Source organism: Pseudopipra pipra, chromosome 3 (assembly GCF_036250125.1).
Source record: "Pseudopipra pipra isolate bDixPip1 chromosome 3, bDixPip1.hap1, whole genome shotgun sequence".
In the NCBI taxonomy this organism is placed as follows: Eukaryota; Metazoa; Chordata; class Aves; order Passeriformes; family Pipridae; genus Pseudopipra; species Pseudopipra pipra.
The window spans coordinates 63,217,952-63,241,447 of NC_087551.1; the positions used below are offsets into that span (position 1 = coordinate 63,217,952).

The window sequence follows — 23,496 nt, forward strand, 5'->3', positions numbered from 1 at the left end:
CACGGGCACAAGTGGCGCAGAAGGTCCAAAGAAGACATCATGAAACAAATTATTTACATGGAAGGTAGTTAACCTGGACAAGCTATGTAATTTTTATTTTGCATGGTTTCAAGAGCTGTCAAGACAAAACTGCAACAGATGTGATTCACTTCAAGCAGGGAAGCTGGACCGCAATACCAGAAGCCCCTTACAACCTTTATGATTGCGCACAGGTGTAAAGGTGATGACTTTCCTGGTCTAGGATTCTTGTTCATTGTTGGAAGACAGCCTTAAAACGGTCACCAAAATAGTGTCTGGACTTTATTATTAATTTATGATTTTAGGCATATGCATGAGCAAAAATAAAAATACTCTGCCATCTGTTGATATCTGGCAAACTGCAGAGGTTGTTTTCTGAAAAAAAGACTATTTCATCACCACATTTAAACTGTTACTTGCTATTGCAGTCAGCAATATAAAAATAGCAAAGAAATGTAAGGTATTTTGAAAATCCACCAACTGTCAAGTGATTCAGTGTGTTATTTATTCAACTTGTAAAAGTGGTGGAAGTGCCTGTAGCCAGACTCTGTGAGTCCCCAGAATAATTTAAAACTCATTAGCAACCCTGATAACTAACCTATCTTCTGTTAATAATATACATGAGTTTGCAATATCTACCTTTCGCTTTTTTTTTTAAAGTATGATAAAGGTCACCGAGATGCTCAGTTTTGGCTGCGGTATGAGTTATTCCTGCCTTCGAGACTGTCTTTCAGTCCTCCCCGCTGCACCCTGGGACAAGAAAGGACAGGCCGCCCACCTCCCCTCCCCTTTCACGACCCGTGAGCAGCCCAGCTTCTCTTGCTGTTTTCCCGTTGCAATCGCAGTCCGAAGCATTCTTTTTTTATGCATCCCCGAGGAGGCAGAGCTTTGGGAGCGCTGTTCCGCCACACACCCCGCACCCCGCAAACACCGCTTCCCTACAACCCGCGCCCTCCTCCCAGCGCTCAGCTGGAAACGGGGCGGGCAGCGCAGCACCGGCCCGGCCTCCCGCTTCCTTCCGCTCTCGGCAGGAGGAGGTGGAGCGGGCGGAGGCAGTGGCTGCCGGGCGGTGGATGGCGGCGAGCGGCGGCGCCGGGCTGCTGCCCTTCCTGCGCCTGCTGGGGCAGCTCAAGGTGGGCGCGGGCGCTGCGCAGGAGGGGCCCGGGGCAGCGGGGCGGCAGCGGAGGCTGCCGGGGGGTGCGTGTGCCCGCCGGGGGGTGCGTGTGCCCGCCGGGGTGTGCGTGTCCCCGCCGGGGTGTGCGTGTCCCCGCCGGGGGGTGCGTGTGCCCGCCGGCCTCCCGCGGGGCCGGTTTCCCCGGCAGTGCTCTCCCCGGTGGAGGCCGGCGGAGAGCCGGTGCCTCCGCCCGAGGTGTGCGTGGCGGCCCCGCCGCGGCGCCTGCGGAGCGGAGGCGGCCGGGCCGGGCTGGGCTGGGCTGGCGCTGCGGCGAGGAGAGGGGGGCTCTGGGCAGGGCAGGGCAGGGTGCCCCGACCCTTCCTTCGGCTGCGGCTGGGCCGTGCTCCTGGCACAGTCTTGGGGAGCCCGGTCAGGTCATTGGGGCAGGTGTTTCCTGAAAGCATCGAGGCTCACCAGCGCGTGGAGGTCACGGTGGGGCAAAATTTCTTCTGGTCTCTCTGAAGAGAGGTCGTTCAGTTCCAAGAATTTTAACGTTTACAGTGCCATGGTCTAGGAGACGTGGTGGTGTCCTGCCAAAGGTTGGATTCCGTGATCTCAGAGGTCTTTTCAAACCTGACTGATTCAGTGATTCTGTGACACTCGTGCAGAGAGTACCACGGACAGGATGGGTGTACAGGAACGTGGCGAAGCCAGAGAGCGTATCCGATCATATGTACAGGATGGCAATGATGGCTTTGGTGACTGAAGACAAAAGCCTTAACAAGGACAGGTGAGACTGCCTCTACTTATCAAGACCGTGTGTTGATGTTGTGGGAGAGTTGCAGACAAAATGCTAAAAAGAGCTGTCTTCCTAAGAACTTTTAAAGCACACTGAAGGAGTTTGAAAACCTTTCCCTTCTTCTTTTCCCTCCATCCTTTGGACAGGATGCTGTTTACCTGGAGAACTGAAAGGGGCTAAAAACTTCTATTGCTAGACTGCGAGTGCAGAGGCAAGTCATTAGTGCAGAGGCTCTGAGCTGGCCTTCTCTCAAGCCGTAAGTAAGCAAGCTGAAGATACTTGTTGAACACAGTCTGAAGCAACAGACAGCAAGGGCAAAACCATACAATATGTGGATTTTGACTGAACTAGCACTTAGCAGCAGTTAAGGAGCCTCAGTAAACCCCTAGCACAGTAGAGAAAGCTTCATTATTGAATGAGTTGTTGAGTCCTCTACAGGATCATGCTTGCTTAGTCCCTTCAGAAGCTGATGTGAAGGCTTTTTTGAGCATTTTGCTGCAGACTGGCATAGCCATAGAGCTGTGAGTGTCAGATTATATAATGAATTTGAGATGGCTCTAATCAGATTGATTACCTTCTACCTGTTGGAGGAATAACGTGAAGTATATCATATAGTTAATTATCACAACATCTCTGAAAGCCAAGTGTACAGAAGCTAAGTACATGACTTTTGAATGCTATGCTCTGGTACATGGTGTATTTATACTTAAATCTGTATTTGCAAGCAGCAGGAGCTAGAAATCAGAAACTAAAAACATGTCTGGGGGGAAACTACTTCCTGTGGCAAAGAAGTGAAAAATGTAAAGTTTAAAAAAAAACTCCAGCCAACCTGTAGAATATAGGAAGGGTATAAATTCTGTCATCTCTTAGCTTTGTGGATAACAAGATTTAACTTAAAATGCTGAAAAGCTAATTATTCTGTCTTTGCTTCTTGTCAGATGCATACGATTAGCTTTGGTTCATGATATGGCTGAATGCATTGTTGGAGATATTGCTCCTGCAGATAATATCTCAAAAGAGGAGAAACACAGGAGAGAAGAGGTATGGACATAAGGCATGAAAACACATCTGCAAAGCATTCTGTATGTTTTTAATGGTTTGGTGAGGAAACACTAAGCAATATAATACTGTCATTGGCATTGCACAAGTCTGCCACAACCAACTACAATTTTCAACTCATTGTGATTTTTGTATCTTTGGCATCACCAAGTACAAAGTTATGACAGGGGAACCTTTGAAGTAATCTTCATCTTGGCCATTTATTTCCAAACTAACTGTAGTTTTGATAGGCTGAATAAGTCATTTCAGCAGCCTTACCAAAAGGTGGAGAGCAGGGTGTGGGTGCACTGACTGGGATGGATGACAGTTCATGTCAGATCATATGTGTGGTGCCAGATCGTGCAGTTGTGACAAAGACTTTATTGAAACCTTTTGCACGGGACTCCAGACACAGGTGTCTTTTTTGTTTTGTTTTGGGTCTGTTTTTGTTTGTTTGTTGGGTGTTTTTTTTTTTGTTTTGTTGTTATTGTTGTTGTTGTGGGTGCAGCATGCTTAGAGCTACTTTATTTTTGGTCTTGTACATATCCAGACTGTTGGTTTGTCATTTCTGGTTTGTGGCATTATTTGAAGAAAATTGAAGAAAATGTAAACCACTTCTGTAGCCACAGCTAGAGGGCAATGTGTCGCCTCAGAAACTCGTGATAGCCTTTTTGTTCAGTGTAGGAACATGCTAGGAAGTACACTGAAAAAATGAAATACCACAATTACAGTCAGTAAAGATATTACTTCAACAACACTGAATATGAATAGATCTGTAGTTTGCACTTTCTTAGCAAAAAGCTTACTCCTAGAGTTAGTCACAGCCCCCCTAATCCCAAGTTTTAAACAGATAAGCATTAAAGAGGGAGGGGAATAATCACTGAAGCATTATGTTACACTCTTTGAAGAGCTTCAAAACACTGAACAGAAAAAAAAATCTTTCCTAGAAGCCTTTAAAGGTTGTTGTGTCACTGAGAATCAGGCTTCAGCTTTTGTCTAGAGAGAATTCTGATTTGAATTTAGGCAAGGAAAAAGGTATTTGGATGCCTAAGTATGTTTAAAGAGTTTTCGTGAGTATTTTCAGCTCCTGCTCTCATTTCACTCAGTGAGAACTTTGCTGTTGACTTTGTGGGAAGGAGGGTAAAGCATTAAATATTTAGGATGATTCTGAAATACTTTGTTGAAAAAATACAGGAAGGGTGGCAACTTCAGGAGGTGGCTTGAGGGGAATTATCAATATTCTGCTTCCACTGCAGAGTTCTTTTTTTCCCTTTGCTCTACAGCCGATGTTGACCTGGTTTTGAAGTTTGCTGCTTGTGCAGTAAGTCTAACCAGCGAGTCTTGCCCAAGGCTAAGGCAGCAGAAAATGAACTTGATTTAAAAAAAAAAAATTGAGTTTTTTGAGGGGGGAGTTTTTCGGGTTGGGCTGGGTTTTTTTCCAGGTAAGTCATTTTGGCCTGCTAACCTTGAAATCTGATGAGCTCCAGAGCTGGAAGGAGGTGGGAAGGAACAAGACCTTGATGCTTCAGTGGTGGGGGGCAATGGAGTGCAGTTGCGCAGGACTTTTTTCCTCCCTTCTTAAATATGTTATTCCAGAGGTGCTACCACCTTGGCCTTGGCCAGTGCTGTAGCCCTCTTCCTTTCCCCCTGCCAAAACCTTGCCATGCCAACACAATACAATAATATTCTGTCTAGTGTATGTTTCTACAAACTTGGTAACAAGTAGATAATTATTCAGAAAAGACAGTGATAGAAATGTGCTCGCTCAAAAGATAGGTAAATTGAAATTACCTCTTTTTTTCAGGCAGCTATGCAAGAACTGACCCAGCTTCTATCAGAGGACCTCAGAAAAGAAATCTATGAACTCTGGGAAGTAAGCTTGCATTCTCTTAATCCTATGGTAAAATTCAGGGTGACCCAGTCTCTTTTTCCTGTATACCTGTGAAACTGTGCCATCTCTTATTTTGACCTCAGAAAGCTAGATTCATTTGCTTAGGAGATAAAGTGTGATGGTATGAGTCAGGGTCATTTTAGAATCCTTGTCTAACAGAAACCCTGGACTTTGCCAAAATAACCAGTTTTGGCCTCTGGCCTCTCAAAGTTCCAGATGAACCTGTCCAGGGCTTGATTTGTACAGCTGAAAGAAGGGTTTGTCCTCTACATCTAGCTCACTTGGCTATAAATCTGTTTTTTTTATTACGTTATCTCTTGTTCACATCTGGCCCTTTGCAGCTTTTAATACAGGAAGAAAATAATGGGAGCTGATGACGCCACAGATTATTTTCTGCTTTTTATGCAAGTAATTTCTGTGGTTTCTGTTCCTTGATTATAAATAAAGCCCATTAGGCTAAAATATTCAGTAGTAACTTAAAATGTTAAAGTAAATTAAAACTTAAATTTGAACTTAAATATGACACAAAACAGCGCTTTTCTACAAACACTATGGATTTCTTGCCTTGTATACCTTAAAAGTTTGGATTGGAAAGTATCTTCTGTATTTGAAGGTGATTTAACTTTTTTATGTGAATTCATGCAGTTAATTGATAAGATCTTTTTTACTTGTAAATGAGGGATGATTAGATTATTTCCAAAAAATTCAATTTTATAATTACTGTGCTTCATCTTCTCCTAACATATGGTCACATGAGGACAAGTGTATCCACAACTTCTCGTTCACATGTTGCTGCAAACAAAGCATTCTATGTTTCTTGGACCTGATTCTGTATCTTATATTGATATTCTTGCTTTTCTGCTTGGAATGTATTTAAATTCCAGATATTTGCATCCAATTTCTGCCTTTTGTTACAACACCCTGTTTGTTTCTGGGGCTTTTGTTTTGCTTTGTTTTTTTTTCCCTGTTATAGTTGTGTAGTGAACAGGCAGTGAGAATGTGTTCTCAGAGCTATATTTCAGGGTAAAGAGGGTAAATCACCATCATCAGATCTGGGAAATAAAGTGTATGCATTTTTTTACTGAGCACTGGTTCCTTCTCCCTTGGGAAGCTGTTATAGTTGAGGAAAATGAGGTTTTGATAGATAAGGTTAGTCCTGTAGAACTGGCATTTTTCTTTGCTGGTCTCAGTCTTCTCTTATGATTGTATAAGAGCTGGTTCACTATGGAGTCAGTTCTTCAGCGTGTTAGCTTTTCATCATTCTCATTAACCATAATTTAATATATGTGCACTTTTGATCATTTGGTCTTTGTTTCTACCTTCAGGATAATTTATTGGCATTGAGTCTGCAATGCATAGCATGAGTGCAACCCACATAACAGCGAGGATAACCTAAAAATCTAACATTCATATGTAGTCCCTCTAGTCTTTAGTGAAACAACTAGGTGCTTCTTAAAAAGAAAAGAAAGAGGCAGAAAATAAGAAGCCTCCAATCATTTGGTATGATACTCAGCTCTCACCTAGCCAGAGGCATTTCCCTATGATTTCTTTTGTGAGTGAAGAAAGTTATGGACCAAAGCTGAACGGTGGTGGGGCAAGATCTGTTGATACTCTTAGCAAGTCATTCCTGCACTGCTCTACCCTTGTCTCTGCCTCTCTTTGCCTTTCCGCTTTACCAGGACTATTGCTTTGGGCTGTGTTGGTGGGCACTCTGCAAGTGTAGTGTAGGGGGGAGAGGCAGCAGAAAGATGCCTCAGATATATTTTCACTTTATAACAATCCAGAATATGTTAGAAAAAATAATAAAGTAAACGAGTCAGCACATTTTGGCAGGCACTGTCCTGCTTTTTTATTCTCAAGTGCAAAAGCATGGGAGTAATTTTTAAAAGTTGGCCTGTGGCGTTGGAAAGACTAGTTACTGTTTTTCCAAAGTGTGCTATTGTTTCACAGTCTTAAACACCTTTGGGGAAGAAACAGTGTTTATTTCAGCACTGTGCACAGTTGCACGTATAATAACTGATGTTTCTTGAGGGTAATGTGAGCTGAGGTATGAATAAGATCTGGTGGGTTGTATGGCCCAAAGAGGTTGGTAACAGATTGATAAGCCCAGTTTAATTGCTGGTGGTGGGACCGACCTTTACAGGAAAACAGCCCTAGTTGTCCTTCTCCTGAAGTTCTCCTTTGTAATGCTGCCAAGAGTTTGTTGTCTTTGGTGGAACGCCCCACTCCCCCCCCCAAAAAAAATAAGAAAAATAGTAGAAATAGATTTAAGAAAATAAGAAGTAGTATTTAAGGCAAACAAACTCAGGTTGAAAGGAGAAAAAGAAGATAAAACATTGAAGTGAAATTGATTACTAAACTAACAATCAAAGTGTAACTGAAAATTCAAAGTATCATTGAAATCCAAGTAGAATAGTAAATGAGTCAGTCATGGCTATCAAAATCTGGATTTTTGACTTCAAAGATAAAGTAATAAGCCGAAGTACAGGCTCCTAGTAGTATGTCAGACAAGGAAATGACTGTCACGCTTACCTGTGCTGGAATTACAAAGCCAGGATCTTGCCACTGTGATGACACTCATACCACAGCTGTTGTCTTAAGATGCAGAAAGGGATGCCATGTTCTTTGGTCAGTAGGAAAACCTCTTCCTGTACTTGTGCTGCTCTTATCTGCAGAACTGCTGTGAGTCACAGGTTCTGTGCATCTGGGAGCACAGATGGGATGGTGTGTACTTAAGACTGATTAATGGTGATGATGAATGGAGTCGGCCTGCTGAGGGTATCAAGGTGATTGGTAACCTGCACAGAAAAAAACCTTTTTCCTGGGGTTGATTTTGGAAGTCAGGAGAAGACCAGCTAATGAGACATCACATGCAATGTGACAGAGAAAATGAAATGGCAAACCTGTCTGCAGCCATCACTGGAAGCAAATGACAGCAACATTGTTCAAGTTGACCAGAAATGGGAATAACTCACAAATATATGCTGATGATTACTGTAGAGAGGGAAAAGATAGCACAGAGATTAAAGGACTTAAAGTCTGATGGGGGGGAAACCCCTCAACCACTCCTCTACCAATCTCTTGGGAGAGACATAAGGACATAAGCAGCTCAGACAGATTAGACCAAAAAGATTAGGAAGGAATGACAGGAGAAATGTAAAGAACAGCTCCGTATGGAAACAGCAAGTGGTGGAGAAAAGTGCAAAATAGGTCTTAAAAATAGGTGGTGACAATGCATAGGCACACTCTGTGGTAATTCATATTAGGCCAGGCCTCAAATGATCTTTATATGTAAAATGTTATTAAATGGAACCTATTGTTTAACTTGTATATGGTGCAGGGTTGCTTCCGTATCATCCCTGATTCAGCCAAAACAAGTGATATATTTAGACTTAGATTATGCAAAGGAATTGTGTTCTGAGTCCCATTACATTTAATATAAATTTGGCACATACTTATTTCAAGTGTTTTGCTGAATAGCGTCTTAAAAACAAAGTGAAAGACGTAACTGCGGTGGATATTTATGGAGTGGCTTGTACTAATGAAGAAAATTCTTGATACATAAAGAGCTTTTAATACTTTGTTTCAGAGAAACAAAATTATTTTCCTATAACTTCAAATCTTTTCAGGAATATGAAAACCAGTCTACTGCAGAAGCCAAGTTTGTAAAACAGTTGGATCAGTGTGAGATGATACTACAAGCATTTGAGTACGAAGAGTTGGAAAACACACCTGGGAGATTGCAAGATTTTTATGATTCAACTGCTGGTATGACATTTGGGCTTTTTATTTTTCCTCTTTCATAAATGAAATAGATAAATTGCCTTTTTTTCTGACAGACATTCAGAGCAAGTGAGAACTAGTTATTTTACTCATTGCTCAAGTACCCTAAATATTTTGAGGGAAACTTAATGCAGTGGGAAAATACCTTATATTTATTGAATTTCACTTATTGAACCTGAATTTCACTTATGCCAAATTCCTTTTAGATCACTTTTTATCTAGGCAGAGGCCCAGCTTTCATTACACTTGCATGTGTTTAAGGAACTCCCTGAAACATCAGAGGGGGCCTAAAGGAGTCTTCAGCCTTCACAGATGCTCTGACAGCAGCTTGTTTCTACTTTGTTAGTGTTTCATGAGCCAGTGAAGTAGCATTTGTTATCTCTACATGAGCTGTGGTTGTGTGTGACCTGCCCAAGGTTCATGTATGTGAGAACCACCTCAGTGAAATGGTTTAGCTGCAATTGTATTACCTTTTATTCTATCCTTTACTTTTCATCCTTTGCAAAATAAACTGATAGTTGAAAGGAGAAATAGATAAAATAATAATCTTTATAATTTTAGCAAGGGAGCTGAACACCAGAAGAGAACTTGTGACTAAATGTCAGCCAGTCCTGGAAAAAAACTAGCGGTAGACAAACTCGGGAAGAAGACTAGCAGTCACCAGACACTTCTTGACAAGTCCCATTTATACTTTAGCGATTCCTCAGGGAAATAATAAGCTCTCTGAAAAATGTAATAATTTGATTAGGGAAGACAAAAAAAAAGGACAACATGAACAAAGCTTATTATTACTTAATTTTCTAACTGACATCTTTGCCCTCCTACCACAATTCAGTAAACTAAACTGAGCTGGTGTCTGAGTAGAGCCTACAGCATACACCCCAAGTGCACCTGTAATTGGAGTGGTTTCCTGTAGCAGGATACATAGCATTGGATTATCTTGGTCAGGGTGCATCCCTTTTTCAGCTCTTAGGGTCTTAATATGGCACAAAATATAAGCTTTTTGGTAAGAAGGGCTGTAACTACTCTTACTCCATAGTTGGATCAAACTGCGAGTATTCACTTTCTTAAATAATTTGACATTTATTCTGAGCCTGAAGTGACATCACTGCTATCATTCCAATGCCAGCCTTTCACAGGTGGGAAAATGACAGCATTATTCATTAAATTTCCCTTTCTTTTCTTTTGCAGGAAAGTTTTTTCACCCAGAAATACTTCAGCTTGTATCTCTGATTAACACAGAAAGGAATAAAAAAATAGCTGCTACATCTCGTCCACATTCCTGAGGTGTTCCTAAATGCTGTAGCTATAATAAATACTTTGTTTTATATTCTGTACATTATGTTTCCTTCTGTAAGATCACTGATTCTGCCAGCAAATTTTTTTCCTGTGCATTCATTGCTGAGAATCCCAGGACCACTTAGATACGAGCAGAGAGCATAGTTACCTCCCAGATCAGAGTTTGTGTCAAGGACCAAATATTTAGAATTATCTTGTTTGGGTTTTTCCTTTTTTTTTTAATCAGCTTTTGATTAATGCAGTCTCAGTTACAAATAGATTCTCCGCTGGGGAAATTCAAGTACGTTTACAAATTAGCTGATTGCAATCTAATCAGTTCATGTAATGCACTGTGTATGTCTTGTTCTGTGACTTCCATGTATGGATTTAATTACCTTTCAGTGGGTTAATATCCACTCACAGTGCTACACAGAAATGAGACCAATGAGCACGTTCCTCTATGAGCTCTTGACTGAGCCTAGAGATGAGATTTCCTTCGAGTACATAAGCCTTAAGAAGTGATGGTGGATAAAATTGGTAATCTCATTAATTATATTTTCTCAATATCTTCATTGTTTCATAGGACTTTCCCACTGTTCATGTGCTGTGTCAAGGACTAGTGCCAACATTTCCATAATTCCAATATTCCTTACTCCCCCTCACCCCAGACTGGCAGTTTTACAGACTCTTTGACAGGTAATTGATAATCACAGAATAGCTGAGGTTGGGAGGGACCTTTGGAATTTGTGCAGTCTAACACAGAAGCCTCTACACCTGTGTAAAGCTGGTTCCCTTCTTCTGGCTGTTACACACTGGTACTGATTCTGCTGTAAATGAGTTTCTGGCAGAAGTAATATTGCCAATGTAGAAGTACAGAATGATTGGGAAGCAAAGCTGTAGTGATGCCATAATGAGGCCAGTGTCTTCACAGCCAACTGCTGAGTTGTGTGCAGCTGGAGATTAGGGCAATGTCATGATTACCAAGTAAGCAAAGTTTGCACCTGGAAAATTTACATGGTCGAGACCTGGAGCTCGCTTCTCTGTCTTCCACCTCATGTCAAATGAAGCAGCATAAAACTAAATTCAATTGTCATCCAGTTTAAAGATAGGTAATGTAACTGAACACACATTTTCAGGCACCATGACTCAGGAAATGTTTCCTTTATGCAAACCTCAGGGGCCTGACCGAAGCTTGTGCAGCATTCTGCAGCTGGTGCCTTTGGCAGAGGCACAGAGTGCTGGGCACAGCTGCTGGGAGCTCTTGCTTTAGGGGTTGGCACAGTGCACAAAATCTGCAGAGCATATTGGTCCGGTCCAGAGGAGATGTGAGATGCCTGCTCTGCTGGGAACCCCACAAGGGAGCAGTTGTGCCCTGTGGAAACCCTGGAAGAACAGGTTGTGCTTTGCTGAGCAATAGGAAAGTGGTTATTGGCAACAGACAGTCATACTGCAAGTGGGATGGAGTGGGGCCCACTGAGCTCTCTTCAGCATATTTATTCCTCCAAGATGCACACAGATTATAGTCTCTATTAGTTTCCACTGAATGGTGAGCGTGAAAGAGCTACCGATGCATTGAAAGACAGAACTGAGAACATTCTTAACAAACCAGAAAAGTGGCCTTGAAGAGATGCTTGGTAGAAACAGACACAGCACAAGCGCTACCCTAAATGGGAACAGTCCATTCCTGCAATGGAGTAAGGAAGCTTCCCTGTTCTGCAGGGGATGTAGGGGACAGTATGAAACCCCAGTGCAGTGGTGCTAGCCTGAGAAATGGAGACATGGTTTGGGTATGCATTGTGTTGGATTTGGTTTTAAAAAAATGTGTAAAATTACATTCCCTTCTACTTGCTGCCACTGCAATCCTATGTCAGTTTTGGACACCACATTGTGACAGAAACAGGAGTTAGTTGGAAGGAAATGGGAGAAGAAGGTGTGATCAGAAAGCACGAGCTGTGATGAGAGGTTGACAGATAGGTTAGCAAACAGCCTGTGGGGTTTCAGGCTTCCTAACGCAGTTCTAAAGTGCACTACTCACCTGTAGGAAAAGGTGCTGGACCCATGACCTGCAAGAGGAACTTGCCTCCTCATGTCTTTCTTCTGATCTGTTCATATCAGCATTGACCCTACACCTAGTGGCAGCTGCTGTCATGACAGTAACATTTAAGAATTTTTATTGAAGTGAAGCTTGCCTGGCCAGCCTACCTCCACTAGCACTACTGAAATTATGCTCTTAATGAATCCAATTAAATGCAATTTACTGCTCCCCAGAAGTATTTTTAATGTGTATACATACATACATAAATAAATAAAATGAGGTCTAAATAGTGTCCCAACAGTGTTTGGACTCCATGTTTTGAGCTTGGTTTGGCTGCTGGCCCTGTTCAAAAGGTCAGTGGTTTTAGACCTAGATGTTTTCTGCCATGCATTTCACTTTTATTGAACTTAGTTCAAGTATGTTTCTCCATTGAACCTCAGAATTTTCAAAACTTGGGCCCCAGATTTTTCATGGGGAATTTCAGGCCCAGAAGAAACTGAACAGATTTTAAAAACTGTAAGTAAAAATAGCAGATTATGTTCATGCAACTTACCTTGATATTCTTCCATGAAATAGCAAGGCTTATAGATGCACAGTAATCACAGAATCATAGAATGGTTTGGGTTGGAAGGGACTTTTAAGACCATCTAGTTCCAACTCCCCCCTGCCATGGGCAGGGACACCTCCCACCAGACCAGGTTGCTCAGTACTACTAGTAAACACAGAACTAAAACATCACAAAGGGTAAAAGAGTAAGAGAGAAATTTATTTTTAATAAGAATATCAAGAACTTCATTTACACAAACTAGACAATTAATAGCTTACATTTTAAATAAATTCACATTTATGCAAAAACCCACATAAAATAAGCTAGAAAATTGTCACAAGAATACTAGAAAAGCATAATTAGATTTGCTTCCATGCTAAAAATCACACTAAAGAGGCATGTGATATAAATGTCCAAAGTTAAACTTATGTCCAGTAGAACATTACAAAAAGACTTTCAACTTTGTAAAAACTACCAAAAGCCACACAGGAAAAGAAAATCACTTAAAGCCAAGTTTTCTCACAAAATTTTAAGCAGTCTGTAATGTCAAACTCACTAACACTCATTTGAAGCTTTGGCGTATGCTCAAAAAATGCATCCATTTTCAAAGTAGCCAGGCTCTTTTCCATCTTGTTTATTGATAACATTGTGCTCTCCTCAATCTGGTGAACTTAATAATGCAACATGCATACTGACACGTGCTCACTAGACAGCCAGATAGTGTCACAAACGTGCTGCTCTTTCCTTAGAAAAAATGTTAGAAGAATGCAAGAAAGCATGCTGAATCAAAGCTGAGAGATGCCTGGCTCTTGGTGACTGAGCAGAGATAACGGAGTTGGTGGAATTTTGTCCCAGAGCGAAGCATGACAAAATTTGACACCAAGAGTGAAGTAAAGTTTTTACTCATCCGGTATATTGTGAGATGACAGGGTCTATCCTAGCAGCTCTGAAACGTGGCCTGAAGGCATGGGCTCTCTAACCTATGGCACATCTGAAGCCAGTTGTTGGGTTTGTATTCTTTCACTTAAGGCTGTAGCTTGACTGAAGCTCATAAATACTTTCCTTATTTTTGAGGGTAAGATATGGAGGCAAAAATATTAGAGGTTTCCTCTGCTCCACTTGATTTTGTAATTAACTTATAGTGTCAAGCCTTACCAAACCACAGAGAGCGAGCAATGGTACATATTTCTAAACTGAAACTTTTCCAGCCACAGTGACCATCTTGAATCCAGAGCTGTGATCAGTTCAGTTTCTGCATGAATAACTGGGGGTCTCTTCCTGTCCTTAGATCTGCTGATTAACAGGTGGAAGACAATGCCAGACTGTACCACTGAAGGAGAAAAAATTTTTTGTGACAATAAGTGATTTTAATTCTGTTAGGAAACAGATCATGTCCTGAAACTCCTGAACAAAGGGCACCTGGTATGGCTGGTAGACAGCTGGTGTATGGGCTGCTGCTGGCAGCTGAAAGCTTAGCACAGCTCTAGGTCCATCTGTCTGATGTGGCACTGAGAGGGGATCCAGAAACCAACACATACAAAAGAGTAAACTAAAAGAGAAAAGAAACAGGAACTGGGAGACTGTTGGAGGGAAGTCATGTGAAAATGAAAACTATGTTAGTCACTTAACACAGAATTTAGTGCATTATAGCCAATGACTGGTGTGTGGTTTCGATGATGTACAAAGTACCTGGCGCTAAAACGGCCCATCTAAAACAGAAAAAGGGAGAGGAAACATTTCTCCAACACAAGGCCAGGGAGGCAGTTTTCCAAAGCTGACAAAACCTTGTTGCACAAGTTGTGTGGTGAGAGAAGGTTGCAAATCACCGTCTGGGCAAGTCTCTGAAGAGAAGTATGTGGGGCTCAGGAGGGCCTGAAGCTTAACACTGAAGCTCTTCTTCACTCTCAGGAAGTCGGGTACCAGCAAGAGAGCTCTGAGCGCTGGCATGGGCTGTAGAGCTGAGAACTTCTTCAAAACTGCCTCCTGTGTGGCTTGTCCCACCAACCTTGGTCTGAAACAAGGCAAACAGAAAACAGAAAGTTCTTCTGTTCACATTGAAGCAAGTCCCATTTGCATTCCACCCCATGGTCATGGAGGGCTGGGAACTGTTCAGGCAGAGAACACGTAGGATGTTTTTTCTTAGAACAACAGCTACAAAAACAGTCAAATAAAGCAAATTCTTTCCTCCCCCAATTTCTAAACTAGGCTACCATTGTAAAATCTGCCAGTGGCATGTCTCATAACACTTAAGGGAACCAGTCCCTAAGCAGATACCAAGCAGAATCCTAGACCCTACCACTAAACCCAGTGTGAGTAGCTCACACTGGTTTCACTGTTTTTTTCCAGTTCTATGAAGCCTGGATAAGAGATGGGTATTAAAATGAACTGGTTCATTTGCTAAGTGGCCCATCCGCCTGCAATGGTAACACACCTTCTCGCAAAATACATAAACCGTACTGGGATTTTGGACAGCAGAAGGAATGTAGTAACCAAAGAACAAACCCATCAGCTTGTCTCCCTTCAGGCACTTGCAGCTACATAGATATTGATATATCAAACTGCCTGCAGCATTTTCATTGAGGAAGGTGTTGAAGAGATATCAAATTACATTAATGAAATATATGACAACGTGCTCGCACATCTACTTCCAGAATGCTTCAGGTCACTGAATTTGTAAATGTAGTAAAAATAAAAACCAGTAAAACCTAATCTCTGAAAAAGAGTTTTCCTAACAAAGACAAAGCTTTATCTAAAGATTTGGAAATGGCCAAGCCAATGTGACGAAGAGACAAAGCTGTTTTGACTAGGTTGTCTTGGTAAGAAAATGTTCTTTTGTGGCTTGGCTTGCTGATATGCCCACTCAAAGTTGACTCGAGTCTGAAAATAGGGCAAAACTCTGTACTCCGTCCTAGAATTGTAGCAGGACTTAAAGGCAAGCTGTCATTTTTCGAGCCTGTCAGCCACTGAATGCTCAAGAAGGTTATTTTAATTAAATGAACTTTGTGTCCTAAGTTTCCAAAGGGTTAATCCTATGTAATCCTTTGTTTCTTTAGCTAGCTCAGCAGTTTGCCTAGCTTGAAATAAAATAAGGTAGTAGTGGGCTTGATATTTGCTCTGACAGTTTGAGTCACTGATTAAAAGTTCCCATCTCAAGAGGTAAAAATCTGTATCCAGTCTAGTTTCAGAAGGTGTCGGTCCATCACTGATTTTTGCAAACAGCAATATGAAATACATGTATTGTAAAATGCTGGTGGGCCCAGAATTTCCAGCAAAAAGGCAGCTACTGCCTAGTAAAGCTAGTATTAAGTTTTTATGGCAAGGCTCATGACTTTTATTTGCCAATTAAAATTCTCAAAAGAACGTTGATTCAGACTAATCAGGGTGATTGTGAAAGTAAACTATTCCTGCACTGCTTCAAATGACTCAGATAACGTGCATTTAGATTTGGACACCTCAAAATAAGAAACATTAATGCAATTTCATTTTCTTTTTCTTTCATTTGCTTTTCTGCCTACACTTCCATCCAGAACCAAGAATGAGGAAAGTCACTTCACTGGCCAGTACCCCAGTGTTTATGCAAACATTTAATTCACCTGTGTTCAGATTTTCAGAAAAGCTGAAAAGAATGAGGCACCCAGATGCTGTTTGATTACCAGGGGAAACTGAACTAATATATTCTCCCAAGAAAGCTGCAACCCACAACCAAACTCCAAGAGCAAATCAAATTTATTTTTAAATTTGACTTCTAAATGTATGAAATCTGAACGTCAGTTTTGGCTAATACAGGAGGTGCGAGGGACATGATAAGACTGCTGCTGTCCTTTTTCTTTAGAAGCCTCTCTGGGAAGTTCTCCACTTTTTCAGACCACAACAGGATCCTAGAATTGAAGAGGAACCACATGATTTCTCCCCCCATCCCTCAGTCCTCCTAATCTTACAAGGCTTGGAAAAGAGGCAGGCAAAAGGAAGAACAGTGCTGAGACATTCCCATTTGTCCACAGTCTATACTGGTGGCACCCTAGGTCCATAACTCCAGCTTCCCCATTTGCACAAGGAAATGAAAGAAAGAATGAGAAAACAGACAGAAAATATTTCAGAAAATGCTAGTGGGTTTGCCAATGGACAGTGAATTATTTCAGACTCAAAACTTACTGTACTGTCCTTCTTAATTAGAGATTCCTTAAAGGATGATCTAAGAGCACTCTGAACACATCAGGCTGAGCTGACCTGACAAATAGTCTCCTCTAGAACACCTTTGCTTAATCAACAGAGTAAGTTCTGCCTCCTCAAGACAAACACTGAGAGGAAATGGTCTTCAGAGCTGTGTAGTTTGAACTGACCTTTTCTGAATCACACTGAGGTGAATGGAAACAGACAACCCCTCCTCTGATGCAGAAAGAACATCACTCACATTTGTCCTTTATCCCTGAAAGCAAGGTGTTAAGCTCTCTCTCTCAAAGGTTGGCCTATGTGTAGGAAGTATGGATTTCTGGAGTCTAGAGTAGTCTAGATGCAAACTTGAAAGCTAGAAGTACTACTGGAAGCCCCAAGAGTAGGTTTAGTGACTAAATGGATACAAAAAGTGCTGCACTTCTCCTGCTGGTGAAAAATGGGGGACCCCCCCCCCCCCCCAAAAAAAAAACAACCAACCAACCCAAAATATTTCAGACTTCAGGTGTTCCAGTGAGCTGCATCCCTTATATCAATGGGTAGAAGTAGAAGGAACATAAAGTGATATATGCAAGCAATAGGCTTGACTGCAGGAGACAGGAATTCACATCTTCTGAGTTGATGCACCCCACTGCATGAATGATTCCTCCTACAGTAAGGGTGACTATAAAATGCATTTGCAGCTAAAGTAAAAAGAATAGGAAAGCGTATACAGGCTCTGGGGGTCTGAGTTCTGTTCTAGCTCCTCCTCCTAGACACAGTCTTTCCTGGGATGCTGCCTCCCACCTGTGAAACTGAGATGACTGTTCCTTCTCTGACACAGTGCAACGAAGATGAAATTGCCCTACACCATCATGACCTAAAGTTGTCAGAACAATCTATCACTAAATAAACATGAACACTCAAAATCTGAAAATGATAAAGCATTCTATCACAGCCAAGTAAAATGCCATGTTATGAACACACTTGACTTTATCTGATCAACAAGAACCATTAGGAGACAAACCCTCATGTTGCCCCTTTGTGCCTCACCATTCAGCAAAGATTAGCTAACTGCAAATTTGCCACGCTCTGCCCTGCTGAGTAAGAGCCTTAACTAGTGCTGCCTGGTAACTTTGCCATTAGATGTTCCTCTCCTGCAGCAAATATGTCAATATAGTTTTGAAATTTTAAATCCTGATAAAACATTTAAATTTTAAAGGAAATACACCTGCAGACAAAGAAAGACTTAGTGGCTTAGTGGTTAAGAGCTGCTAAGAGGGTAGTATCAATCACACCTGAGTTACACGACAGCTCTCACCACTGTTTTTGGCATTTCTGAGACCACTTGCTCACTTTGGCAGGCAAAAGAAATAATTTCTTACTAACAAAGCAGAGAAAGGCAGTTTCTTTGCATATTGCTTTCATTCTCCGTATTGCTTTCATTCTCCATTAGTGCTCTTGCAGTTCCATGAAATTCTTGATGGAACAGCAAATTCAACTGGTCTCCTGTATAAATGATAGGGACAACTAAGGTGTCACACTTTAACACACACAGCCATGTAACTCTGCCCCTAACCTTTACCTTAAGGCTTGTGACAGTGGTTTCAACCTTCTCCTCAAATGATTTGAAAGTTGGAGAATTCCTACAGAAAAAAAAAAGTTGAAGGAAGGAAAAAGAGTCAGTTGCAAACATCATGGGATAACGCCACAATATGATCAGTTCTTACCAGGCAACAATGCCAGGACAGAATGAAGGCTGCCTGGCAGCACAGGGCTATAGGCTTAAAAGCTATGAACACTCAACTTGTGCTCTGTCAGTTAAATCCAATCACGATAATTGGATGAGTATTTTTTAGCTACAAATTTGCAAAAGCAGAACCTGCCTAGTAATGGAAAACAAATGGTCACTGGCCTGCCTACTCTGTGATACATTTGTCATGCTCTCAGATGAACAGCCTTAGAATGCTGGCTGTAGAGCTGCATTTCTATGGTTTTATCATTTTTGTTGTAGCTTTATCCATTTGTGTTGTTGCTGTAAACAAATGAACATTTTTTTTTCAGCTGATGAGCAAGTTTGTAACCTACATTATTAAAAAGATGACAAGTTTAATGTCCTGAGGATGAGAAAAAGGAGATTAGAACTACATACGAAGTGGGTCCCAAATGTCTTTGAGGAATCCTTACCCCCCCCACTGTAACTTTGTGACTGCAGATGTATCCTGCTGCTTTCAAAGACAACGACTTCAGGGAGACTCTGTGCCTAAGGTGCCTCTCTGACAAAGCTAAGCTTTTCTCTGTGTTCAGCCAGCACAAAGGACTTGGGCAAATCTGTAGTGGGTAAAGGGGACCTTCTGGTTCTCTGCTCCTCGCTTGACACCTGAGAGCTCAATTATAGTGCTCCATACATTGTGCTTCATAATTAGTGAAGGCTCTGCAGCTCAGATGCTGATGTCCAGCACAGTTCCTATTTCTGCAAATACATTTGCATCATATCCCTCATCAGGCTAAGTTAAAATGACCTTAATTTAAGGAAAGGGAAAACAAAAGCCAGTTGGAAAAATGATGTAGATTTTGTTTCTGTTAGTTAGATGACAAATTTTTCATAGGGCAAGAAGGGTCAAAAGGAGAGAGAAACTGAGTTTTATGACTTGCATTTGACCCATAGGTTACATCAGTGGGTGAATGCTTGTCTTAAACTATTCACCTGTTGAAGCTGAATGAATTAGCATCCATCATATAGTTAGGAGATTTGTTTTTCCCACATGCTTGGCAAGGAGGGGGGATATTCATATATTTACAGGCCAAAGGAGTAAAAAGAAAGCTGGATTCTAATTTTATTGCAAAATAGTCAGAGCTTTACTTGAACAGACGTCAATATTGGGCTGCAATCAAGTAAAGCACGATTATAGCCATTAAAATATGAAAGCACTCGTAAAATCCCTCCATAGGAGCATGATCCAAAGCCTGTTCGAGTGGAAAGCATCTCTGACATTAATGGGCTTTGAACAATGTTCTACAGACAGCAAAACAACTGAATTTCAGATTCAGTAATACAAACCTGATAACAATCAGCTACTCAAATATATCTCAGAACTACTTCATTTACTCAAAGGCTTGTACAAGAGATTACACATTTAATACAATTAAAATAAAAAAAAAACAAAACAGATGGCCTGTCCTGCAGCCCTCATCTACATGAATAACCTCAATTGACTGAAGTGAGACTATTCATCTAACTAAAAACTGCAGGATCAGGATCAAAGTATGCAAATCCCCCTTAATTACACTGCTGAACATTATCATAGCAACAGAATATGGGTAGCATATTACCTCATTGCAGGCATGCTTATGGAATGGCGAATAGAGTAGCTGTAGGACAAAGGTAAAAAATAAAGAAAAAAAGCTGTAAAATCCAATTTCTAACATGATTATAATATATTTTTTTTAATCAACTTTAAATGTACATATACATATTTTCAAGAGTGCTGGTTTTCTTCCTCTCCTGATGGCAACAGCTTGTCAAACTCACTTGTGAACTCCAGCTCACTCTCAGCACTAAAGATCTTGCTACCTCATTCTCATGTCAACTGACTAGCAATGGGGCTCAAAACAATTATGCAAAACAGTTCCTGGAGATATCCATTTAAATGGCACGGGCCCCTGCTATCTAGAGAGACAACACAACATGTGAGAGTGGAACAGAGAGCCATCCCTGTGACTCAAAGTGACAGGGGATGAGCTCTGTGTTGGGCAAGTGGAGCACACCTCTGGTTTGTGAACATCCACAGAGCTGGCTAAAGGCAGTAGGTGAGCAGGCAATTGCCTTTGCTGCACATGCAACATATACAGTCTAAACAGCCAGTGCTGACTCCCAATTTGAACAGGCTCCTGCACAACTGGATACCTAAACAGCTACCTTCAACAAGAGAGGCAGCACTCTCAGTTGTCCACATCTCTCTCAGATGTTTCACCTCCTCCTTCACCCCTCAATTTTACCAAAGGTAGGAAGCTGTTTTCCACAGCTCTCATCCAGCTTTCCTTATGACACTTCCCTCCTCAGACTTCCCAGCAGCAAGAGCATTGGAAGGTTGCAAGCAGAGGATGGAGCCTCTGCGTCAAATCATCTTGCACACCTTTAAACTTGCAGATGACCACCCACACTAACTGCTTGACTTACATTAACCAAATTCTCCCACCTGAGCCATCAAAACCAACTCTGCTGTCACATCATCACCTGTTCCCCACTGCTGGGAAGCATCAAGCCTATTCCAAATAAGAATCTTTATTTAAGATTTAAGAACTTTCCATAAGCACATTTAGATCTGAGCATTTTAGGTAAAGTGTGTGCTGCAGGAGTATGTCTTTTTTCAAAAATCCATGCATTGACACTTTCAGTGTTGACTGACAGCTGCAGCCTGGTCTGATTGAGAACAGTGAGAGCTTTACTTAAAGAGCCACTAACATTTGGCTGCACATAAAGCATGATTATAGCATTAAAAAATGAAAGCTCTCATACAAACAGTATATGTGTATTTTCTAAACTGTACAAATTCAGAGCAGCATTGAGTCCACATACAGATTTTTTCTCCAGATTAAAGATTCAGAAACGGGGGTGGGGAAGGGAAGGAAGAACTATTTGGCAAGCAAGTGAAAGAGATCTAATATGAAATGTTTGCTGTTGTGTATATTTTAAGGCTTCTGCTAAGCTCAGATTGACGAGAACAGACAGCAGTCAACGCAAATGTTTCATGTTCAATTTTGCATATAATTTTTAAGAGTTATGAAAGATTAGCCCAAACATTTCACAAGTGCAGCAAATCTTTAACAATCCTAGTTAAATTAAACAAGCATGCTTGCCTTTTTAGTCTTGCAACATATGACAAATAGGCAAAAATAGAGTTTGGAAGTATTTCAGCATAGGCTGCTCCTCTTCTAATAGCAAACATTCCAAATATGAAGATTTAAGTAAGAAGACTACATTCTGCCAAATTAAATTCACACAGATGAGAGATGGACATGACAGACAATCCAAATATTAAGTGCAAATTGCACAATATTTATTTATTGAGTTCATCTTTTAATTTCTCTAAAGTGGATGCAGGTTATAGAAACAGTGGCAATATCTTCTTTTAGGAGAAGCCTAAAACAATAAGGATTTTTTTAAAGACATACATGTCTGTGATGGTGATTAGGGCAGAGAACAGAGATCCTTCATGACAAAGGTCGCTTAACATTACATTTTGGTTTCATGTCAGAGTGAGATAGGAAGGTCAATCTGTGCCACGTTTTGAAGTTTTCTCAGGGAAGTAAGAGTCCATGTTAGGATAATTTAGCTGAATGGAAAAAATATTCTTGGGCTCTCCCGTACACTGAAGTCACTAGAAGGCCAGAGGGACGGGGAGGGGATTCAGGGCTGTTCAGCCTTTCTGCAGGGTGACCTGACGTAAAGCCAGACTACTTATAGAATCTTTGAGTACACATAAAATTGTTTTCTTATTCATCATATATTGAAGTGCATTACAGAATCAATAAGTTCAAACTCTAAATATAAAGAACTCTGTTATCATGTTCAGAACTTGGCCTACTACTGGAAATTTTGCCAGGACTCAAGAGTCATGGCAAAGATACTTTTGCTTCATTGAAGAGGAGGTAATTAAATACTTTATAAAATCTTTCTAAAATTCAGCTGAATAGAATTTTTACTGTTTGTTGCTTTTGTTCCAACCTCTGACAGAAAATGATGGTTGAGAGAATGCGATTATGTATAAATAGGTTTTCCCAAGACCAACATCTTTTGAACACATTCATTATTTGAATTTCAGACTAATATACTCAAGGCAAACACTTCGTCCAGTCCATTTCTTGTTATATTCACTGTGCTGTAAAAATAAAGCATTACACTTTAAGTAGCATATGCTTTTATCCTATATAATGATGCTAAAAGGAAAGAGGTTACTGCCTTACAGTCCATAAAACAAATCCTGGCAAATACAGAGGCAGTATTCAAGGAGAGTAATGTTTCTTACCTAATTGAATGTGATCTGTGGTGGATGCACAAGGAAAGAAAAGCAAGAGTTAAAAGTAATAGGAAAAAGGAACAAATATATACATATATATCTGTGACATGTCAAACTGCCCAAGGAGAAAAATAAAATAATTTGCATTCAAATCTTGATGCTGGAATTCACACTAGAATGTGAATCAGTTAAGATCCCTTCAAAGCAAAAATTTTCACACAGTCCTTCACTATGCAGTCACCTATTCTGTATGGATTGGATAACAGAAGTATTGTCTGCTAAGTTTTGTGTTCTCTTATTAGATCAGATTTAAACAATGTTAACTGGTTTCCCTACCCATATCCTACCTTAATATTATTACAATATAGGTGTACTGGAACTGTACATGTATGTCAATAGCAAATGTCTTTTTTTCCCCACTGGATTTCTTAATCATCTCTCAGTTAAGAAGGCTGGGAAAAAATAAGGGCTTTTAATTCCTAAAATGACATTTTCTAAAAGACTTGTGTTGAAAACAATATTTGAAACACTTTGACACTGTGTTCCAGCTCACAAGAAACTTAATTAAGGCAGCAGAACTGGGAAAGGCACACTGATATGCAATATTCAAAGGATGTCGTTAATGTTCCAAAGTTGAGACATGATGAGGCAGACAGCCTCTCTTCATCCATGTTACTGATGTAGTCTTTAATTACAGACCACTTCAAGGGAACACTTGTCTCATACAGTGAGCCAGATAGATGGTGCACACTTAATGAACATCTCTTCAATACTTATTTCTCACATCCTTTCTGAATGTGTGGTGTGATGCATTATTTACTGCA

The 23,496-nt window shown here is 40.8% G+C and overlaps 2 protein-coding genes across 9 annotated transcripts in view; one reads left to right on the forward strand and one right to left on the reverse strand.

Moving 5' to 3' along the window:
- The first annotated feature begins 984 nt into the window (after positions 1-984).
- Positions 985-9,980, forward strand: HDDC2 (HD domain containing 2). Of its 2 annotated transcripts, XM_064649613.1 has the most exons (6): positions 999-1,151; positions 1,801-1,922; positions 2,870-2,972; positions 4,774-4,842; positions 8,490-8,628; positions 9,835-9,980. In XM_064649613.1, exons 1-6 carry the CDS (start codon positions 1,092-1,094, stop codon positions 9,927-9,929), a joined length of 588 nt encoding a protein of 195 aa, XP_064505683.1. In that variant the 5' UTR covers positions 999-1,091; the 3' UTR covers positions 9,930-9,980. The 2 variants fall into 2 exon arrangements, with proteins under 2 accessions (XP_064505684.1, XP_064505683.1); XM_064649614.1 differs by lacking the exon at positions 4,774-4,842 and having other exon boundaries at positions 985-1,151.
- Positions 9,981-12,701: 2,721 nt separating this feature from the next.
- The window catches only part of TPD52L1 (TPD52 like 1), a 140,018-nt gene continuing 129,223 nt past the window's right edge, over positions 12,702-23,496 (reverse strand). For 6 of the 7 annotated variants that reach the window (XM_064649608.1, XM_064649606.1, XM_064649607.1 and 3 more), the window contains 4 exons: positions 22,682-22,696; positions 19,986-20,024; positions 18,238-18,298; positions 12,702-14,514 (listed from right to left, as the gene is read on the reverse strand). In XM_064649608.1, coding sequence (XP_064505678.1) covers positions 14,383-14,514; positions 18,238-18,298; positions 19,986-20,024; positions 22,682-22,696 — 247 coding nt within the window. In that variant the 3' untranslated portion in view covers positions 12,702-14,382. The remainder of the gene's footprint in view (positions 14,515-18,237; positions 18,299-19,985; positions 20,025-22,681; positions 22,697-23,496) is intronic. The other variant, XM_064649605.1, reaches the window with a different exon arrangement.

Bases quoted from the DNA above. Each gene is read 5' to 3' on its own strand.
- HDDC2 (XM_064649613.1), top strand. From the start codon at position 1,092: ATGGCGGCGAGCGGCGGCGCCGGGCTGCTGCCCTTCCTGCGCCTGCTG. The intron at 2,973-4,773 runs GTATGGACATAA...TCTTTTTTTCAG, and splicing joins AGAAACACAGGAGAGAAGAG to GCAGCTATGCAAGAACTGAC. The intron at 8,629-9,834 runs GTATGACATTTG...TTTCTTTTGCAG, and splicing joins TTTTTATGATTCAACTGCTG to GAAAGTTTTTTCACCCAGAA.